The 23,249-nt window shown below is 49.8% G+C and overlaps 1 protein-coding gene across 2 annotated transcripts in view; it reads right to left on the bottom strand.

The window, feature by feature from the left end:
- The window catches only part of TRAPPC11 (trafficking protein particle complex subunit 11), a 1,974,021-nt gene that overhangs the window by 707,630 nt on the left and 1,243,142 nt on the right, over positions 1-23,249 (bottom strand). For both annotated transcript variants that reach the window (XM_069631477.1, XM_069631476.1), the window contains exon 22: positions 20,609-20,730. In XM_069631477.1, the coding sequence (XP_069487578.1) occupies positions 20,609-20,730 (122 nt within the window). The remainder of the gene's footprint in view (positions 1-20,608; positions 20,731-23,249) is intronic.

The following is a 23,249-nucleotide window of genomic DNA, read 5'->3' as shown; positions in this document are numbered from 1 at the left end:
GACGTTTTATGGAACTGACATTTCTCGGGTTTGGCAAACAGCGAATTTTCTCTCAGACGGGATAAAACCTCCCGAACATGCTGTACATGGTCGTCAAGATTCCGTGAAAAGATCAAGATGTCGTCCAGATAAACAACCATGTACACGTCCAGAATGTCCCTGAATATGTCATTCATAAAACGCTGGAATGTTGCCGGGGCGTTACATAGGCCGAAGGGCATGACTAGATATTCATACAACCCGTAACGGGTGCAAAAGGCAGTTTTCCACTCATCGCCCTTGCGGACGCGCACTAGATTGTATGCGCCCCGAAGGTCCAACTTGGTAAAAACGGAGGCATGGTTTAAGCGGTCCAGGAGGGGGGTGATCAAAGGGATTGGATACCTGTCCTTTTTTGTGATGGCATTAAGGCGTCGGTAATCCACACAATGACGTAAGTCCCCCTCTTTCTTGGGTACAAAAAAAATAGGGCTTGCAGCTGGTGAAGTAGAGGGGCGGATGTGTCCTAGTCGTAGGGCGTTCTGGATATACTGTTTCAGAGCTTGTTCTTCCGAGGGGAACAGAGAATAGATCCTGCCCGAAGGAACGGTAGAATCAGGGATTAGTTCAATCGGGCAGTCATATGATCTGTGTGGAGGAAGCACCTCGGAAGAACCGCGATCGAAAACTGACTTGAATGCTTTGTACTCAGAGGGAATCCCAGTAACTACCCCTCCGGCGGTATGGGAATTCACAACCGCTGATCCACCATCATTCAATGTGAGCTGAGCGAGAGCTCCCAAAGTCCGTGACGGAGTATCTGTTTCTAGATGGGTTGGGAGACAAAAGTTCTGGCAGATATCCGACTCAAAGAGAACCATGCCTGTTTGCCAATTAATCAGAGGATTGTGTTCACGCAACCATGGTATTCCTAATATGATACCGAACTGGGGTGTGGTGATCAAGCCAAAACTTAGCGTCTCTGTGTGAATGTCTTGTATAGTCAATAATAGAGGAGCAGTTTGGTGTCTAACGGGACCAGAGACTAGGGCAGTGCCATCTACGGCCTGAACCGGGTCAGGTCGGGTTTTCACCATTAAAGGTAGATTGAGAGAATGGGCTAAAGCAATGTCTATGTAGTTCCCCGTGGCACCAGAGTCAATGATGATCGTGACTGCGTGAGAGATACCCACAGAGGGACAAAGAATGGCCTGTACAAAGATGGGCTAGACACGAGCAAAGGCAGGAGTGGCACCCGGAGATGAGGACTGGAAGCACGACCTAGTCTCCGGATCTAAGGTCGAGCTGTCCGAAAAACCTGGGACTTCTTGGGACGTCGAGGGCATTTCTTAACATAATGTCCCGTGGTGCCACAATAAAAGCATGCATTATCCACCCTCCTACGTTCTCTCTCGGATGTCGTGATAGGACTACGTAAACCTCCCACTTGCATAGGTTCCTCAGTGCTGGAGGCGGGAGTACTGACAACTGTAGGATGAGAAAAACCCAACTCAGCCCTGCGCTCTGAGCGACGTGCATCTACCTGCAGGGCAAGATCCACTAGTTCTTGATACTGAGTGGGCACGGAAGGGATCACGGCTAAGGCATCTTTCATTGGATTATTCAACCCTCTATAGAATATGACCGCCCGCTTGCTTTCTGGCCATGATGTTTCGGCGACCAATTGGTTGAAGCGGGTGATGTAGTCTATCAAGGACCCTCTACCCTGGGTTAGTTCTAACAACTCCAGATCCCTAGATTGTTCCTTGTGTCGGGTGTCGAAGACTCGGGACATCTCGGTAACTAACAAATCAAAATCATAGAGAACTGGGCTATTGTTCTCCAGTAAAGGATTAGCCCAAGCGGCAGCCGTTCCGGCCAGGTGGGAAAGGGTAAAGGCCGCTTTAGCAGTGGAATTAGGAAAGGCCAGAGGTCTACACAGGAAGTGTAATTTGCACTGATTGATGAAGGTCCTGAACTGCTTGGGGTCGCCTTGATAACGTTCAGGAGCGGCCAAGGGAGAAGGGGCTGGAAGGACCAGAAGCACAGTTGCATTGCTTCACTGCACAGAGGGAAGGAACCCCCACCGCCCTGTTTTGTTGACTAAGTGCATGGCCACTGTGTTGTCTGCCATGATCAGCAGAGTCTTGTATTTCACAGAGGGGTGGAAAACAACCAGGGCAAGCCTGATCACCCTCAGCTCCAGCAAGTTGGTGTGTTCCAGAGACTGCGCAGGAGACCACAGTCCACTCACTGCTAAATCTGACAGGTGAGCTCCCCAACCAGTCAGAGATGCGTCCATGACGACCGTCAACTGGGACCAAGGTTGGCAAAACGACATGCCTTTTAGCATGGCCCCCCATGCAAGATCCTGAACCATCTGATCTGATACTCGCAGGAGGTCCAAGAGGTGGTCCTGAAACTGCGACCATTGGCAATGGTGAAGCCTCTTAAGCAAACTCATGTGCAGCCTCGCCTCTGGCACTGCTAGAATGCAGGAGGACCGGAAGGCGCAGGAACGTTGAGGACAGGAAATATCCCTGGGATTGGAGGACATTGACCATCTGAAACATGTTCATCACTCGATCCTTGGGTGGGAAGGCCCTGCCAGGTGAATGTCCAAGACCGCATTGATATATCGGACGGACTCGGACGGTGAAATGGGCTGGGATGGCGAAACCTGAGACTGTGGTTCGGGGAAAAGCCCAGTCTGTGCAACAGAGTGCCTGTGCAGACTATGCGCTCTGACACTAGATCTAGGGAGCAAGCTCGGACGAGCCAGTCATCCGGGTAGGGAAAAATATGAATGCCCTCACTCCTGAGGCGAGCCACCACCACTGCTAGCAGCTTAGTGAAAAACTGTGGGAGCCGCAGAAAACCCCAATAGCAGGACCTTGAATTGGTAATGATGTTGATCACCACGAACCTTGGGTACTACCTGCATTTTCGATGAATCGGCACAAGGGAGTAGGCATCCTGAAGGTCCAAGCAAACCAACCTGGCCTGGAGATCTAGGCTAGAGTAACCACCTTGAACTTGTCCCTGCTTAGGAAAAAGTTGTCCCTGCTTAGGCATAAGCACCCGTCCTCCTTCAGCACCAGAAAATAGGTGCAGTATCACCCCTTCCCTCGTTCTGAGCATGGAACCAGCTTTACCAGAAGCTGATGAAGCTCCTCCAGGAGGACGTTTCCGGAGACAAGGAGTGGCCTGAGAGCAGTGGTCCGGGGGGGTGGGAGGAGGGGCGCTGAAGCAATGGAAGGAAATATCATTCATAAATGACTTGTAAGGCCCAAGCATCGGACGTGGTCTCTGACCATTCTGGGCTGAACAGAGAAAACCTCCCTCCCCAGCGGTGATGAATGGCAAAGCCCATTACTGAAGTTTGGCGATCTGGTGTGCGGCGGGGACAACAGCTTCTGCAACACCCCCTCGCTGGACACCCCTTCTCCTTCGTGGGAAACATCTGCCTTGACCTGTTCCTGGGGCAAAGGCAGGTAATGGACGAAATCTTCTGCCCCAAGACGACATCTGTGCGGGACGCTGTTGCACTGCTAGCCCAAAAGACTTAGGCCCTCATTATGACCCTGGCGTTGGACCATGGTGCTATGAGCACCATGGTCCATGCCGGTCTCCGCCATGGTGGATGGCGGAATTACCGCCCCCATCACAAGGTTGGCAGGGGCGGTAATTCCCCATTCACCATTTGCCCTTCCCCATTCCCATTTTGCCCCATAGGGCATAATGGGAATGGGGAAGGCAATAATTACGGCACCGCTAATAGCGGTTGTCGTAATTATCGCCAAGATCCCTTTGCGGCACCGACTTGAATGGCTGGTCTACACCAGCCGTTAAGTACGGGTCCCGCAAAGGGACCTTGTAATCAGGCGCTAATGGTTTAACGGCGCCGCCGCCTTTTACGGCGCTGTTAAACCATTAGCGCCTGGGTCGTAATGAGGGCCTTAGTCTCCTAGGAGGACATAACCTTCTGGTGGGCATCGTCAGCCTTAGCTCCAAAAAGATTATGGTCGCCAAATGGCATATCCAACAGTCTGGACTGGACATCGGCCGCAAAACCGAACGTCCTTTCTCATGTGTAGCGTCTGATCACTGAGCTAGTTGCCATGTCCCTTCCCACACAGTCCATCATGTCCAGTCCCACTGCAGCATCTGATGGGCTGCCACCTTGCCGCCAAGGAGCAAGGACTGGAAACCGTCTCAGCTCTACCTATAGGACGTACTCAGCCACAATAGCCACCACAGTCCAAAGGCTGAAGGAGAACTTAGCCATGGCGCAAGTGGCATTCACTGCCTGCAGTGCAAGACTGCTCGACGCAAACACCTTCTTGCCCAAAGCATCAAACATCTTCCCGGTCGTGGGGCGGGGAAGGTAGAGGTCTTCAGGCGAGCCATCATGGCCTGCATCACCAAGCACTCAGGCGAAGCGTGGGAAGAAAGGCCGGATCTGACAAAGCAGGTCAGTGTTTCGCCGCCAGATCACTGTCCACAGTCGAAACAGAGGCAGGCTTCTCTCATGCCTTCAGTACAGGCGCTTTCCCACCACATTGAAGGGCAAGAGCATCTCCTTTTTGGGCGCCGCATCCAGAATGTCACAAAGTTCGTACTGAACTTGAACCTGGGTGGAGCAGATAGCCCCAGAGTACTGGCCACCTTAGCCATCAACCCCTGGAAGGCAGCGTGAGGCTTTCCTTGGGTGGGAGCTGGCAACATTTCCATCTCTGGGGAGGTGTGGAGGCCACTGGTCCCTTGCAGGTCCTCTGCCAGGCCCAGCATGTCCTCACCTTCCCCTCAGAATTCTGGGTAATCCCTCATCTCCCTAGGACCTAGAAGTTCAAGCCGAAAATGAATCTGGTTCCACTCCTCATCATAGATGTCACACATCCTTGACAAGAAGGCATCCCTCGGGAGCGGGGCATATTCCTGCGGAGCCATGGTTTCTGCAGCACTGTTCTGTGTCGAAGATAAAACCGGTGCCGCCGCAGAGGCCACTATTCTCGAGGACAGGGCATGTCGGCGCCAAGAGACCTCAGTCTCTGTCTGGTCCTGGCCTGAGCCCATAGGCATGCGCTAGTGGTCCCCACGGGGTACCCTGCCAGTCACAAACGACACGACCTTTGGTGCTGTAGCCAGAGCTGACAGCGCCGTCACCTGCACCACAGACGCAGATGCCCGAAGGCGCAAGTGCCTAGGCAAAGATGCCTAACACCTTTTTGCAGATGCTCTCCCATTCCACAAGCGTGAAGAACTGGGTAGGAAAAGGCACCAGCGCAGTAAGCTCGACTCGACCGTCGATCAGCCTTGCTCGGTGCTCGATTGTCGGCTCTGCACGAGACGTTGGGTGTCAAATATATACTGTGCCAGTACGCCCCGTACCTCAGTTCTGTTTTTCCACCCGCTTGACACGCTGCTTTTGAGGAGCATAGTGCTTCATCGAGTCCTCAACACTAATTTGTCACATTTTTTGTCAGATTTGAAATTTGTACTCGACCGTGAGATGTCCGTGCCCCGTATTTCGGGGTTCAAGCGTTGCACGGACTGTGCTTCTAAGATATTGGTGACCGACCTGCACAATATCTGTATGTAGTGCCTCGGCACGGGTCACGACACAGAGGAGTGCCATTTTATGCATGAAAATGAATCTGAAGTCCCTCTTCGGGAGTGGGCAGTTAAACTCGTGTTCGGCCAATCGCTGCCAAAATCACCCACGCTGTCAACCGGTCGTTCCTCAGAGGCAGAGACTGAGGTGCATACCCCCGAGAAAGAGACAGAAAGACATTGGCACAAGACGAAGAAACTGTCCCACTCGCGGAGCCACTCTTCTTGGTCATCCTACCACAAAAAGATGAGGAGACAACGGCACTGAAGCGATTCTGACTCCTTGTCGGATCGAGGCAAGTAGTCGGCAGGGGCGACAACTCTTCAGGAACGCGAGGAATTCAAATCGCAATGTTAGCGATGTTTGAAAAGGAGGCTGTAAGTGCGGGTACACCCCCAAACTGCAGGCCCCAGTAGCATCAGCTGCGCTCAGTGTCCCCGATCCGATGCAAGCACGGATACCGATGCCATTGGCATCGGGAGAGCCATCGGGCTCGGTACCTGAGAAGGCGGCTACGCCTTCGAAGCCGGGACCTTCTCGTGAGCCTCAGGCATTCTCGACGCACTGTCAGCACCCAAGCTTCAGCCAGCCCAGACAGCCACCCCTTCGACGTCGAAGAATAAGCCTCAGCGTCGACTATTAGTGATCGATCTTTCATCCCACTTTCCCAGTCTGACTTTTTTGGATCCATGGCACAAATTGTTGGTGCTGATGGGGTAGAGGGGAGGCAACCAAGGAGACATTGATTCAATTTATTCAGGGGCTGGTGGCTTGGTTACTTTGACCACCAGGCAGACCTCCTGGCCTTAACACAAAGGCTGCATGATGGAAGTGGGTTGGCTACATCCCTGGATGTGGAGTTACAACAAACCCAACCTGGCACTCATGCCCATGCAATATTTTGGTCGATAGTAGATAGGGTGGTCAACACCCTAGGGGGCTGACTGCTTCAGCAGTTCCAGTCCAGGGTTATGATTTAACTGACATCCTGGACGAGGGTCCCACTATGGAGAGGCAAATGCCTCGGACTCTGGCAATAGCTGACCTGGCAGCCGCCTTATGGCATTGGCCCTATTCTATTCCTCCGGTCAATTTCACTGAGACCAGCAAATACAGGCCGGCAAAAGGGGATCCAGCTTTTTTGTCCTATCACCCTTTCCCGGAAGGGTGTAACGCTCACCTGATTCCCGTAGAGGCGCTGGTCTTGACTGGCGTATACCGTATCTTCAAAGGTGATGTGTAACACACGGCTGGCTCTTTGGGCTGGACCTCTGTGCACTGTATGTCTGACTCGAAGGGTAAGATGTCTGCAGATAGAAAATATGGGATTAAGGAACTGGGTTATTGAATGTCTCTCTCTTCTTCCCTTTCTCTTCTCCTGTAGAACCCCAAAGGTTAACGCTCTCACCTTAGGTAAGTGAACGCTGTGCTCTCCATCTGCCTCGGGGCAGGGTGCTGTAACCAGTTTCTTCACTGGATAAGGGGAGCAGGCCTCTTGACTTCAGAGGACGGCTGTCCGTCGTTTACTGCACGAACGGTAAATTTCGAGTAATTCTAATGTCTTTAAAGTCCCTAGTAATGATGTCTCTTGTTTTGCAGGGTTCCGGCGATGGCGGATGACGGGCTGAAGTGAGTTGAAGATGGAGCCCGTGTGATGAATAGAAGCGCCTGGAAGCACGTAAGTAAGCGCTTGTTGCCTGCTTCACGATGCGCTCTAACTGTCTTTTTATTTTGCAGGTACAAGTTCGGAGCGGCTGCAGGGTGCCGGAATACCCACTGGGTTAGATGTGGAAAGGAGTAATGGCACGTGAGTATTAAAGTTCTCCAGCATTGGATCTTTCATGGATTCACATGCTTAGAATATTCCCCGTCGTCAGGCTGGGAATCCCCGGTACATTATATAGACCCTTTCCCGTAGGAAAACTTTTTCGACGCGTATGCGTCCTATCCACCTCGTTTTGTATCATGCGTGCCCGCGCCGTCAGGACGCCATGATATAAATACAGGACCCGCCCCCGCGCTCCCTCAGATTTCAACCGTCTTTCAAAGTAGTGGGATCCTCGCGGTTACTGCTAATTGAAGTTAGGTTGGGTTTTCGCTTCGGCGAAGTTCTGTTCTGAAGAAAATATGTCCGGAAAAGCTTTATTCCGTCCTTGTGCGACCATGTGGACTCAAAAAAGTCTATGAAGGTGATGCCCACATGGATTGTATCTACTGTCTCCACCCGCACCACACGGCGGATACATGCGAGATATGCCAGGGTTTCTCCCAAAAAACCCTTAAAGATCGGAAAAGAAGGTTGGTCGACTGGTTTAACGACGGAGCGGGTGCCTATCCGGCATCAGAAGTTGGCTCCACGGCCTCCAGGAGCAAGTCGGAACCTCCCTCGAAGAAGGCGAGGCCTGTCGAAAAATGCCCTGCGGACAAGCATGCGGGGACGCATGCTGGGTCTTCCTCATCACACAAAAAGTCCTCCTCCTCCTCATCCTCTAAGACGGAGAGGCAAGTGGCATCAAAATCCTCCTCAGGAGACCGTCCTAGGTCTTCCGTGAGTCGAGACGCTTCAGCAGGGAAGTCGGCAACGAAATCGGCTACGAAATCTAAAGGCTCGGTGCCGGCGACGAGCTCGTCGACCCCGGTATCGCGGACGATGCCGATTACTATTCAGGCAGCAGTGGTGGGGATTCCTTCGGCAGCCAGAGGTTTGTGAACCGGCCCCCCCTGAGGTCCTGCTGCAAGACACGGCCTTGCCGGGGTCGTCGGTGGAAGGAGAAGGTGACATGGTTATGCAGCCGTCGGACTTGGGCCTACGGCCTTCCAATACGTCGACGACTAGTGCGGGCAGGGGTGTGGTCCCTCTGCCCTCGACATTGCTGACCCCACAGACGGTTTTGTCTCTGGATGTGCTTAATACACTTCAGAAGCTCCTGCAGCGTCTGGATACGCAGATCCCTCAGCCTGGCACTTCATCGTCGATATTTTCTGCACCTTCCGTCGATGAACAAGCTCAAGCAGCTCGCACGACGACCAAATGCCCTTCGGCCTCTCAGGTGGCGAAGGATCGTCCTCGAGTGCAGGAGGAGGGTGAGCTATCGGAGTCCGATTCTATACGAGGTGACTCAGGGTCGGACATCTCCCTGTCGCCGTCGAGAGATCCAACATGGAATTCGGATGTAGAGATAGAGTCTACGAGGAGTCAGGCACAACCATCTCCTCCGGATGATGTGGGAGCCTTCCATGCAATGATGGGAAAAGCGTGTTCCGAGTTCGGCTTAATTCCTGAGGAGCAGAAGAAAGATTGCTTTCTTTTTGATCACATGGGTCGAAGGAGGAAATCGGTATTTGCCATCCCAATCCTGGACCACGTATGGCAAGAAGGTCTCAAGACGATGAGTCATCCGTTCTCGGAACCGGCTATTAAGGGGCGTATTGAGAAAAAGTTTAAAGCTCCGGAGTCCACTCCAAAATGTCTAACATCACAGCCACTGTCAGACTCTGTGGTATCGGCGGCAGCGGCTAGGAAGGCCAGAGTACAGCAAAAATGTTCAACCCCTCCAGAAAGCGAGGCAAGGAGACAGGACGCCTTCGGGAAAAAGGTGCTCTCAGTCGGCGCCACGACGGTGAGAGCAGCCAACTCCTTGGCGATCGGGTCGCGTTACGATAGAGAGATGTGGCATAAAATAGCCCCTATCCTAGAACACCTGCCGGAAGAACATCGCAAAGCAGCCATGTTACTAGTACGGGATGGTGAGGAGGCCTCGAACCATGCAATAAATATTGCGGTGGACCTAGCAGAGTCGGGGTTCAAACAAATCAATCATGGCGTAGTACTTCGTCGACAAGCGTGGCTCAAATGTACTACTTTTAGACCTGAAGTCCAGTACAAAGTTCTAGACATGCCATGTGAAGGAGAACATCTGTTCGGAGATAAGGTTGATGAAGCCTTGAAGGGGATGAAGGAAGACACAGATACCGCTAGGTCTCTTGGCGCCCTCCAGACAGGTAGAAGTTTTCGCTCTTTTCGCCCCTTCAGGGGCGCCTCCGGAAACTCCCGCTTTGGAGCCTCTAGGGACCGTGGATTTAACAGGCCCTCATACTCTTCGCAAGGCTACAGACGGGCATCCCAGTCGGCACGTAGAGGCAGAGATTATCAAGCCTCCAGACGACGAGGCTCGGGTCCCTCGTCGATGAAGGACAAGCAAACCAGCAACCAATGACGGCCTTCGGAACGTCCTGGGGGGTCGAGTCTCTCATCATATCGACCAATGGGAATGCATCACCACAGATCGATGGGTTCTGGACACGGTTCGCATGGGTCATGCGCTGCAATTCAAAAACAAGCCTCCGAGTCTTCCGCCAGTGTTTTCGGCCCAGCCCCACCTTCGAGTTCTAAGACAAGAGGTGGCGCTTATGCTACAAAAAGGAGCGGTAGAACGGGTTCCTGTGGCACAGGAAGGACAAGGGGTTTATTCCCGGTTCTTCGTCGTCAAGAAGCCAAATGGAAAATGGAGGCCCATTCTCGACCTGAGGGTACTCAACAAATGGCTAAAAAGCTCAAAATTCAAAATGCTAAAGCTCCAGGAGGTTATCAGGTCAGTGCAACCCATGGATTATCTGTCGTCGCTAGATCTTCAGGACGCATATTTTCATATCCCAATACGTCCACGACACAGGAGATATTTAAGGTTCGTCGTCGGCCAAAAGCATTTTCAGTTCAAGGTCCTCCCGTTCGGTCTCAAGTCCTCCCCCAGGACGTTCACCAAGTGCTTGGCCCCCATAGCGGCCCATTTAAGGAAGGACGGTCACCATGTCTATCCATATTTAGACGACTGGCTGGTCAGAGGCTCGTCCATGGAACAAACACGAAACAGTCTGGGGGCCACGATGTCCCTTTTACAGGAACTGGGCTTCGCGATAAACTTCAGCAAGTCCTCCGTAGAGCCCTCGAGGACCTTGGTCTTTCTAGGAGCGGAGTTTCATACGCACACAGGCCTTGTAAGACCATCCAGCGAACGAATACTGAAGCTACAAAGCAAGGCGTCGGAATGGAAATGCGGTACCAGGGTGTCGGTGCGCAAATACATGTCTCTGCTAGGGACCATGTCGTCCTGCATTCCGTTGATAAACAACTGCCGCCTGTTTATGAGACCTTGCCAGGAATTTCTAGCGGACCGTTGGATGCAGAGCCAAGGTCGCTGGTCCGACAGACTGGTCATCGACGTACAACTGGTACAAGCACTCTGCTGGTGGAGAGTTTCTACTCATCTAACGAAAGGAATGCCTCTGTTGGAACCGGCGTTCCAAAAGACGGTGGTGACGGATGCTTCACTGAGCGGATGGGGAGCTCATCTGGAGACGTTACAAGTACAAGGCCGATGGTCGTTACAAGAGTCCTCCCTGCATATCAACCTCCTAGAACTGAGAGCAGTGCGATGGGCTCTAAAATCTTTTCTTCCACAGCTGAGAGACTCTGTGGTGCGTGTCATGACGGACAACACGACTACGATGTTTTACTTAAGGAAACAAGGAGGAACACGTTCCAGGTCCCTGTCGACGGAGGCACAGAAAATCTGGCATTGGGCCCTGCAACACAACATGCTAATTTTGGCGTTCCACCTACCAGGCGTGAGAAATGTGGAGGCAGATGCCCTCAGCAGGGAAATGAACGAGGTTCACGAATGGGTGCTGAACGACCAGCAACTACAACATGCATTCAAGAAGTGGGGACATCCTTCCATCTATCTGTTTGCGACGAAGGACAACAGAAAATGCCCACAGTACGCAAGCAGATGGCCTCAGCAGGGCTCACTGGGGGAGGCGTTCTCCTTCCCATGGACGAACAAATTCCTGTATGCATTCCCTCTTTTTCCTCTCATCCGGAGGACGTTGCAATGGATCCTCAAGTACCCATGTCGGGTGATTCTGGTGGCCCCGTATTGGGCCAGACAGGTGTGGTTCTCAGACCTGCTGCACTTGGCTGCGGCGGAGCCAATGAGGTTCAGGAAGATCCCCAACCTTCTGTCTCGACAGGAGGGTATCATCTGGCATCACGACCCGGACAGCCTCAAGTTGACGGCCTGGCTCCTGACTTCGCCGAATTTGGCCAGCTAACGATTCCGGAGGAGTGTCGTCGTATTCTGCAAGCGGCAAGAGCACCTTCCACAAACACTTCATACTCGTACAAATGGAGGAGTTTCTGCCAGTGGTGTGGGGATCAACCAGGTTTGGATCCGCAGTTGATTATGCCGGAACAGCTCCTCCCATACTTGCTGTTCTTAGCTCAAAAGGGCTTATCGGTGTCGTCGATAAAAGTACACCTGGCCGCCATCTCCAGGTTTACACGTCAACGACATTCCGCACCATTATTCAGCGACCGCCTGATTAAGCACTTCCTTAAAGGGTTGTTCAGGAGTTTCCCTCCCGAGAAGAGATTTCCTCCGGTGTGGAGCCTCAATCTGGTGTTGGCGTCTCTTATGAAACCTCCTTTTGAACCAATGTCATCGTCGTCTCTAAAGTTTTTGTCCTGGAAATTGGCCTTCCTGGTGGCCATCACTTCAGCCCGACGTATTTCGGAAATCCAAGCTCTAATGGTAGACCCACCATACTTAAGATCTTTTAAGAACAAGGTGGTCCTTGCCACTAACCTACAGTTCATACCGAAGGCGCCTTCAGTGTTCCATAAACATTCCTCTATTGTCTTACCTACGTTTTTTCCAGAGCCATGCTCGGAAGCGGAGCGCACGTTACACACATTAGACGTGAAGAGGGCTCTTAAGTTTTATCTTCATCGCACGCAACCGTTCAGGGAAACGAGGCAATTGTTCGTGGCCTATGGTCTGGGTGCTAAAGGCAAAGCCATTTCAAAGCAAGGTCTATCAAGATGGGTATCGTCTACCATTTCGTACTGCCATTCCAAGGCTGGGAAGCCTCTGTTGCGACGCCCAAGAGCTCATTCCACTAGAGCGGCGGCATCGTCGACGGCGCTGTGGTCTGGAGTCCCTCTGGGGGACAACTGCATGGCGGCTACCTGGGCGGCTACACACACTTTTACCCGCCATTACTGCCTGTCACAACAACATGCCGAAGATACTCGGATGGGACAGGCGGTGCTTAGACACCTATTCCAATAAGGTAAGCCCCGGTTGAGGGGTTAGATCTGGTTGCAATTATGATTGCATATTGTTCGTTCTCTATGTTAACTATTGCTGATGGGTACACGACCATAAAGAACTGGCATTGTGAGGAAAGTATGTGAGTTTGCATGCACGCCTCCTCTCTTTTGGATGGTACTGCTATGTAATCTATTCTAAGCATGTCAATCCATGAAAAGAAGGGAATAGTTTCTTACCTGTAACTCCATTTCTCCAGCATTGGTATCTTTCATGGATTCACATGTGCCCGCCTGCCTCCCCTGGCCATGCAAACTGGTTCCCCCACTACTTTGGGGGCCGAAATCTGAGGGAGCGCGGGGCGGGTCCTGTATTTATATCATGGCGTCCTGACGGCACGGGCACGCATGATACAAAACGAGGTGGATAGGACGCAAAAGCGTCGAAAAAGTTTTCCTACGGGAAAGGGTCTATATAATGTACCGGGGATTCCCAGCCTGACAACGGGCAATATTCTAAGCATGTGAATCCATGAAAGATACCAATGCTGGAGAAATGGAGTTACAGGTAAGAAACTATTCCCTTCCCCAATGTCTTTAAACGCACCTTGTTTTGTCTTTCAGATGCGGGATGCAGCGCCGAAGGCCTCCGGAGCGTGCGAAGAGTTGGTAAGCTTTTGTTTTTCAGATGCCGGAATGCAGTGTGAAGACCTCCGGAGCGCACGAAGAGTAGGTAAGCCTTTGTCTTTCAGATGCCGGAATGCAGCGCGAGGCGTTGGTGACAGCCGATGGACCAGGTAAGTGAAGAGCTGTCACTGAAGACCGTAATGCTAACCTGTTCTTTCTTGTCTTTATAGGTGTTGCTGAAGACTGGATTCAGGATGGTAAGCCTTTTTCCTTAGGCCCAGGATCAGATGCAGAAGACACAATGAGCGTTCTGCTGCAGAGGATGCAGAGTAACGCAAAGCAAGATTCATCCATCGGGTGTGGTTTAAATAGCCTCCTGTAGTGCTTAGGTGTCTCCTTCCACAGCCACGCCTAGGTAAGAAAAGAGTTCCTGCTTTCCAGAAGAGTTTCAGTGTTCTGAATCTAGGGAGTGGCTCCTGCCCCACCCAACAGGAAAAGTAGTTCCAAACAGAAGAGGATCAGAGGCTCAACTGGCAGGCAAGTAAGCAGCATGGTCTGCTGCAGGTAAGTCCACCCAAGCATTATGAGCCCGGCGCTTCCAGCGCTGGGACTGGGCATATTTATGAGCCTGGTGCCACTGGCGCCAGGACTGGGTCCAAAAGGTCCCAATTGGGACTGGTTGGCACTCGGAACCTGGGTTATGGATCTGCTTCCAAGGGAGTTGGGAAAACCCTGACCTTTTGGAAGCAGAGATCATGACAAAGGGCTAGTTATTCAAGTAGCCACTGTTTCCACCAGGGCAGATTCATCAACCTCGAACCTGCCTCCTGACAGGGAGGGCAAGAAGATGGATGCTGTCGCAAAGAAAATCTTTACATCTGTCAGCATGACCTTGAAGTCCACAAATGTGTCCTGTCGTTTTGCGAAGTAATCATTTGGCCTCTTAAAGGCGGTGGAACACGCAGCCCAATACATCCCTGAAGGGGAGCTGCAAGATGGCTTCAAACATCTGGTGGAAAATGGGACGGAGGTGGTCAGCAAGTCGCTGCAAATGGGCCTGGATGTGGCTGACTGCATTGGCCGGTCAATGGGATCGGCGGCGGTTCTCAGGAGACATGACTACCTGCGCTCCTCAGGATTTTCACCAAAAGTCCAAAACAGGTTGCTGGACATGCATTTTGAGGGAGAATTCCTTTTCGGCCTAGCATTCAGTTTGGCCTCAAGGGGCAAGGGCTACAGGCGTTACGTGCTCTACGGCAGGAAGGCGCAGCTCCTGCAAGCCAGGCTGGGGCAGAATGTTTCCGGTGTTCTGGAAGCCCCTCTGTCCCTTCCAGAGGCCACCAGGCAGTGGCGGCTCTGTCCTCAAAGTCGCTTTGATTTTCCCCTCCCACAAGTCATGGGTTGGTGGACGGATGTCAAGAGCATTGGCCCTAATCCTGGGAGATTACCTCGGATGACTGGGTCCTAGAGCTCGTACGGTGGGGCTATTGTCTGCCCTTCTTAAGGAAACCTCCAGACAGACCCCCATCACCTCCATGCCAACTAGAATAGGAGCTCCACGAACAACTGCAAGCCCTGTTGTTGAAAGGTACATTGGAAGAGGTGCCCCCCGAGTAGGGAGGGTGAAGCTGGTATTCCCGGTACACAATAAGGGAGGATGTCTCAGTCCATTCTTGGACCTCAGGGTCTTGAACAAGTTCCTGAGGAAGGACAAATTCAGTATGGTGACGTTGAGAGATTCTCCACGTCCTCAAGCTACAGGACTGGGTGGTGTCCATAGATCTTCAGGATGCTTACTTCCATGTGCCAGTACATACCAAGCACAGGAAGTTCCTAAGGTTCGTCATAGGGGACAAGCACTAACAGTTCAAGGTGCTTCTCTTTGGGATGAACCCCGCTCCAGGGGTCTTCACCAAGCTCATGGCAGTAGTCACGGCTCACCTCAGGAGATCCAGGTCCATGTATTGCAGTACCTGGACGACATGGATGATTCGAAGGAAGTCAGTGGAGCAGGTTTGGTAACAGCTGGAGGACACCTGCTCTCTACTCCGCAGGCTGGGCTTCTACCTGAACTTGCAGAATTCCCATGTGACACCAGCCCAGATGCTCCAGTTCATTGGGGCAATCCTAGACACTCAGGTAGGGAAGGCCTTCCCACCCGTGTGGAGAGCGACAGCATTGCACAGATGAGGACTTGGTTCTAGAACCACGCTGCCTTGCCACCAGCTTCCTTCCTCCGCCTTTTAGGCCTCATGGCCTCTTGTAGTTTTCTAGTGCCAGAGGCAAGGCTGCGAATGAGATCTTTACAGTGGCTCATACGAGGCCAGTGGTCACAGTACCTCAGAACCCTCAAGAATTCTCTTGGGGTGTCCAGGTCAGTGGTCAACGACCTGCTTTGGTGGGTCGACAGCAGCAATCTACTGGCGGGGGAACCCTTCTAGCCACCATGGTCACAGGCCCAAGTAGTCACGGATGCGTGCTTGAAGGGTTGGGGCGCTCACTGCGAGGACTTGCAGGTGAGCAGCCTTTGGTCAGCAATGGAAGCCAAGTGGCAAATAAACAGACTGGAGTTGCGAGCCATCAGGCTAGCCGTGACAGCGTTCACCCCATCTCAGAAGGGGAAGCATGTCCTCGTCTTGACAGACAATACGGTGGCCACTACCTGAACAAGCAGGGTGGCATGTGCTCCCTCTCCCCCTCTGCAGAGAGGCAATGCAGCTGTGGTTCTGGCTGTTAGATAGACAGATCTCGGGCTCGGTCTCGACAGTTCATCTGGCGGGGAGAGAGAACGGATTGGCGGATGCTCCGACCAGGTAGAGCACGGTCTCACACGAATGGGAAGTGTGCCAGGAAGTCCTAGAGGAGGTCTTCTCTGGCTGGAGTACTCCAACAGTGGACCCGTTTGCCACAGAGTCCAACAGGAAGTGCAGAGAGTTTTGCTTGCAGGAATTCCCAGTGAATGGCACACTAGGGGATACGTTTCTCGTGGATTGGACCTTCCCTCTACACTCCGCACTCCCTCAGATTCCTATCATTCATTGGGTTCTCAGAGGTTGAGGAGGTTTCGAGCAACCATGATCTTGACCGCCCCGGATTGGCCGAGGAGGACGGGGTACCCAGACCTTCTGGATCTGACCCAGTCGGAAAGTCGGGTACTTCACCCAAACCCAGAATCCCTCAACCTACATGAGTGGCTCTTGAGAGGATGAGCTATGATGACTGGGACCTCTCCTAGGAGGTGCTTGAGGTGTTGCTGGCTGCATGCAGACTGTTTACAAGATCTCCTTACGCATGGAGGTGGAGATTTGAGGCGTGGTGCAGGGAACGCGAGATTGACCCCATTTCTTGCCCCACCACCACAGTGATGGAGTTCCTTCTGTCACTGGCCTCTGCAGGCCTTCTGGTCACCACAGTCAAAGGATATTTGGCGGCTTGTCTATGTTCAAAAGGTCTCCGGATCAAGGTTCCTTTTTTACTATGCCGGTTATGGCCCAATTCCTGAAGGGCCTTGGGAATAAGTTTCCGCTGGTTCCCTTTGTTGTCCCAGATTCAGATCTGGTTCTCACTTTTCTGATGGGGGCTCCCTTTGAGCCCTTGCATTCTTGCTCTTTACGGCAGCTTACACTCAAGACAGCCTTCTTGATAGCCTTTAGTTCCGCCAGGCGGGTCAGCGAATTGCAGACCCTTTGTTGTAAACCTCAATTTATGAGTTTTTTTCATGAGAAGGTCTCGCACAAGGCAAGGTTAGGGTTCCTCCCAAAGGTGGTTTCTGAGTTTCACCTTATCACAGTCTATTGATCGGCCTGTATTTTACCCACTTCTGCACCCCTCTAAGGAGGAGGACCGCTTCCATCGGTTGGACCCCAAAAGGGCTTTGAGTTTTTATGTGGCTAGGACAGCAGAAAGGTCTAGCTGTAACTAAGCAGACGCTCTCCCGGCAGCTCATTTTATGCATTGCAGGATGCTACTAATCTGCTGGCAAGGAATTGCCTGCCAGGATCAGAGCACACTCGACTAGAGGGGTCGCCACATCTACAGCCTTGCAAAGGGGAGTCCCAATCGGAGACATTTGCAGAGCGGCTACTTGGTCCTCATTCCACACTTTTACATGGCATTACAGCCTAGAAGTCGCCCCTGGGACCGAAGCATGCTTTGGCAGGGCGGTGTCAGAAAACCGGTTGCTGTAAGTTTTCTACCCGCCTCTACTGGTCCACTGCTTTGGGAGTCATTCGGATGAGGAATCTGCGGGAGAAAGGCAATCAATTGAAGTAGAAATTATTCACAGTAAAGTGATTTCTATGGATTTTTCTCCTGCAGATTCCTCATCACCCCTCCCATCCATCCCAGCTCAGAAAGCCTTAGCAGTTGGTGATGCCTGTTCTCGGAGAGAGGATACGTGGTGATGGTCCTAGATTGATCGTTTTCTGTCTGGCAAGCCACTTGTCTTTCTCGTTCATTTCACCCACCTCCCAAAAAATAAATCTAGTACTAGTTGGAAAGTTGTTCCACTAGTCTTTTGTATCCCTATGGGATCCATGTTTTCTCTACCTTTCTACTGGCCTGTTGGCCTTCTTCTCTCGCTATGCTCCTCTGCAACGTTTGGAGGAAAAAAGGCAGTACAGAGTCTAGTGACGCAGTATATATACGACGCCCAACTTCACGTCCGGAGCAGACTATCGAGAAGCGAGCAAGATGGATTAACAGCCAAATCGAGGCCCACTACGCCCCCTGTTGAAGCTTTTTTCGAGCAGCAGTGCTGGATGAGGGTATCTATCAGATGAGGAATCTGTAGCAGAAGAATCCATAGAAGAACATTATGATGAGTAATTCCTCCTTTCCTCTGCTTCCATTCACCGTTATGGGTTCCACAGCATCCATGAAGACATTTCCATGGCAACCATCAACATAAACATTGAGATATGGTTTTGTACAGTTGTAACTGTAGAAAACAACACTCCCAAATATTTAAACCATTCTTATCAATTCCTGGCCACCAACAAGCTGATCTTCCTCTTCGCTTTCTTTTCATTGTGCCTTCATGAGCAAGTTCCACTATCCTTTTTCTGGTACCCAAAGGTGCCATCAGTTACCAACTGAAAAAAAGAAAAGTCCCCATCAAGCCACAACTCTCCTTTAAATGACTGAAATTTTCGGTTTGCATGGTACTTGTATAGAATTCCTATCCACCTTGCCTTCTCACTCTCTAGACGTCCCTTTTACTCCACATCTTGATTCAATGCCAGTTCCCATTCACTACATGCAATATCACCGTTCTCCATTCTACAATGTCAATCTGCTCTTTATCCTCAACATGCGACGTAGTCAGAAACTTGTGTGGTTTCCTCGATTAAAATGTTTCATTTTTAAAATAAAATTACTAACACTGTTCCTTTCACCTGCCACATGTTCTGCTGAAAGTTATGACCCTGCAAAGTTGTAAGTCATAAAACATCAGCTCTCATGTAATAAAAAAAAAACAGGTAACTCAACTCAACAGCCTTATACATAGGTTTCAAAAGATTTGACGAACGGAAATCAATCTTTTGCTCTCAACTCTCATGCGGGGGACGATACTTGTTTAATCCAAGAAAGTGGTTTAATTGTACACTATTCCTGCAGGATACAAAATGCCCATTTCACCCAAGTCTAAATTCATAAAGTGGATTAATGGAATGAAAAAAACTGGTCTCAAGCAGTGCATTTGGATTGAAGGAGGATACGCAATGTTTATTGTGCCATTTAGTACCCAAGATTAGAGAAGCAATGTGCTGATGTGCCACTCCTGAGGACCACATGTTAAGACCTGCTTTGGCAAACCCACAAGACCTGGCTTTGAACATGCAGAGAATACCTTTTCTTTTTTGATACCCCCACAGTGCAAAACAACAATGAAATAGTAAAATCACAAACTACACCTCCTGCTTTTACAAATGCTTGTTTATTCAGTACCTTCCCAGACCAGATGTGTATAGTCATCTTTCCATTTCAAACGGGGATTAGATGAGTCCTTAAAAAAGTGAAACCACTGCCGTGTTGGGTCTGCCCTCCCCCGCCCAATCTGTCGACAATGTGAACATGGCTAATAAGGTTTTTTTGATAGAATTTTCTCGGACCAGTAAAGGAAGAAAATACTAGTTGCTTCAGTCCTTGTGATTTTTTAGAATAAGTTTATTAACACTTCAAGTATTATTTAGAGTCCTGTGGAGGTGTGGTTGGTAGGCGTCTACTGGGCTGCAAGCATTTTCATTTTTTTCTAGGGCCAACCTGGTCGCCATTAGAAACTTGCGTTATTCAAAAACACCGAAAACTCAACTGTTTCACATAGTGTCCATTTTTTCTTTAAAGTCCACAGGCTTGTGGGTGCTGCCCTCCCCTATAAAACCCCAAATACGATTTAGAATTGTTACTAATCAATTTCCAGGAAATCCTTTGGACTGATTGACATGACAGTGAATACTTTCCCTTAGTCCAGACAATGTTTATTAAGACTATTGACATTATATACTGGCTCCATAGGCCGCCACAGGATTATGGACATTGTCATCTTTTTTGGATGGAGTAGGAGGAGGATTGCATAAAGGGGGAGAGACAAAATCAAGATAGATACATTGCGCCAATGGGGAGCACACACTACATCATGGAGCAACTGATTTACACCACGGTTCCTTTGATACATACTTCCAACAGCCCTAGGGGACAGCTTAGTTCTCTAACCAGGCCTAAAAAGGATTAAATATAGGTATGAATTTGATGTCAACAATTAGGAGCAGAGCAATTAAATTGAAGCCTTGTGTTACCTTGGTGGGGAGTTGTGAACCCTTGAGAAACTTGCTATACAGCTGAAATGAAGAGAGCACTGTATACAGCATATCATTTGTGAGATATTCAGAGAACAGGCGTTGTATAGTTCTTGTAAAACCTTTAGACCCAAATGTGTTGATATGAAAGGCAGCTACAGATATGGGCAAAATTGTGTTGCATTAGGAACTTTGAAGAGGGAACAGCTACAACATCTAAGCATTGGAGCTATTCAGGGAACACCAAACCATAAAGGCATCATGCAATCAGGCACACTTTTTATTAATGTTATAGTATTGCATCTTTCGAGATTGAATTATACCGGTTTATTTGAGTTGTTGTTCTCTCTTTGATTTGTTTCTTTGGTAGTTATAAGAACGTAGCAAAATCAGCCCTTCCTTATATACCATACTAACCAGAATGATGAACCTTTTCCATGTATACTTTGTTCTCAGATGGAATTCCCTCTATTTGGGGCTCACCTTTTCACCTGGAAGCAAATCACCGACAGGAATGTCAGTAAGCAATGCAGGGTGGGAGTCATCACACATTTCTGTTCCAATAAGCGTGACATGAGTTTTTTGAGTCAAATTGGCATCCTGCCCTGTTAGAAAATATTTAAAGAGAAGAAGAATGAGGATGAATAACTGCAAAGTTTTTCTCACAAAGTTCAATGCTACGTTTATAAGCCATGATAACAAAGCAATAGTAAACAGAAATGTAAAGACATTTACACAATATTAAAGGGAATAGGTTACACCCACATATTCCAACAAACAGAAACAAAGATATAGCAGTGAGCCATCTACCACAAAGTATGCAGCTATTTCAAGCCAACTCAGAATCCCGGAAAAATTCATTCAGTGGCCTTGTTATGGCATTGTAAATACTCCTGATCTATTATTCAATTACCGCCTAACTATGAGTTGTGTTTGCATGAACTGTGTACCGCAGGGTAATAAATAGGAAATACATCAATTACATGTCCTCATGCAATACTTTCTATGTACCCCCTTACATAAATGTCCCATGCAATCCCACCTCATAAGTGGGCAGTATTCGGTGATGTATTTTCTGATGGATATGAGGAGACTTTTTTTTCCACATATTCCCTATTCTCTGAAATCCAATTCTGATGCATACTATACGAGTAATGTTCAAACAAGCTGGTGGTGCCGTGCCGCTCCATGTACAATGCCATTCCCGCTCATTGGCACCATTTGTGCTTGAAGTGATGACACTGGTATACATACCCTTGGGCATTGGCTGATGTTTTGCTCAGTTCAAACTTTTCCACCCTGGTCAAAACAGCGAGGAAATGATAGAAACATCACAAAAAATAAAAAAGCCAATTGTCTTACAAGTACATCTTTTTGAGAGATAGAAAGAAAGGTAGTCAGTAATATGTGGGAGGAATCATTGTATCCATCAGAGATAGCATGACAGTAGTATATTTGATGTGTTCTTCTAATTATCAACTTCCTCCTCCAGATTGCTAATTTATGAACAATAACTGGAGGAAGGAAAAGGGTGATGAAGCACTCTTATAACATAACAGAAGATCCTGAAGCAACGATCTCCCCATCTTTGCATGGTCTCCAGCAAGAGTGTAGAGGTGGTAGTATTAAGTTAAGGTGTAGATGGATTCCCAGGTTGCTATCTGGCAGAAGGCTGTGTGGGGAACCCTTTGTAGAAGGAAGAAGCTGCGGTAAGCACAGAGACAAGTTTGGCAGCCTGTGCCCGCTTGTAGCAAGTCTTTTATGCAGAGAACAATCCACTGTGAATTGGTTAGCTTATAGTTCACGTTCCTCTTTCTGGGACCAGCAAAGCTTATAGCAAGAGCAGATTGTGCATTCTGAAATCATTTGTCTTCAAAACATATACCTTCAAGGCCTGTATAGGGTATAATCTATGAAAGAACAAATTACTTACTGAGTAATGTTTTTTCTGATGGATGTTCCTGCCTCGGATTCCTCATCTATGATATCCCTTTCCCAGTGCAGTTGTTCTCTGGAAACGTTTTCGCTGTCAGGAGGTGCAACACGGCTCCACATCAGTTCCACCTGACGCCTCTACATGCCCAATATGACGTTGGGGCCAGCATATACAGTGGCGCAGCGCCACATGACCTCAGTTCCATAATTTTTCCCTAGCACTGTGAACGAGGGACCGTAGAACTGACGGTGTACTAGCTTCCCGCAAGAGGGGCATAAAGGGAGGGTGATGAGGAATCCATGGCAGAAACATCCATCAGAAAGAACAATACTGAGAGGTAAGTAATTTGTCATTCTAATGGATTTTCCTGCCACAGATTCCTCATCTATGATAGACTCCCAAAGCAGTACGTAAATCTGGAGGAGGAAGGAGGCAAGGACACCATCTAAACCAGAAAACACTGGAGGACTGCCCTACCAAACCGGGCACCCTGGCCTGGCAAATTTCCAGGACAGGGACTCCAACTCAGCAGGACAGAGGTGGCAGCCACTCCACTGGTAGAATGAGCTGAGAGACCCTTAGGCACATCCTTTCCAGCCAGACCGTAGCATTCTGAAATGCAGAGAATGATTCACCTGGACTAGGTCTGTTTGGTCATAGCCCTGCCATTAAGAGCAACAGCGTGCCCAACGAAAAGCTGGTCATCCTTACTAGCGTCTCTAGTACAAGAGAAGTAGAACTTCAGGGCCTGTACTGGGTCCAGCCGATTGAATTGTTCCTTTGCCTTAGAAGGGTGAGGCAAAGTAAGAAACACAGGAAGATGGATTTTCGGAGTGAGATGGAAATCCGATACCACCTTCGGTAGAAAGGAGGGTCTCACTCTCAATGTAACCTTCTCTTTGGAAAAAAATCAATGCAGAGGTAAAAAAGAAAATGCCGGGAGCTCACACACCCGTCTCGCAGAAGTGATGGCAACCAGAAAAATCACCTTAAGTGCAAGCAATCTAATAGAACAGAAATGAAGGCGCTCAAATGGAGCCCCCCATAAGAAATGTTGAAACTAAATTCAAATACCATGACGGAACCACTGACTGACGAGGAGGAAATTGGTTACACAAACCCCTCAAGAACTGCATAACAGTGGGCATTGTGAAAAACAACTCCTGTTCTGGGTACCTCTTGAACACA

This window comes from Ambystoma mexicanum, chromosome 6q, assembly GCF_040938575.1.
Source record: "Ambystoma mexicanum isolate Mex_15411 chromosome 6q, UKY_AmexF1_1, whole genome shotgun sequence".
NCBI lineage: Eukaryota > Metazoa > Chordata > Amphibia > Caudata > Ambystomatidae > Ambystoma > Ambystoma mexicanum.
This window is presented reverse-complemented; position numbering and strand designations above follow the sequence as displayed.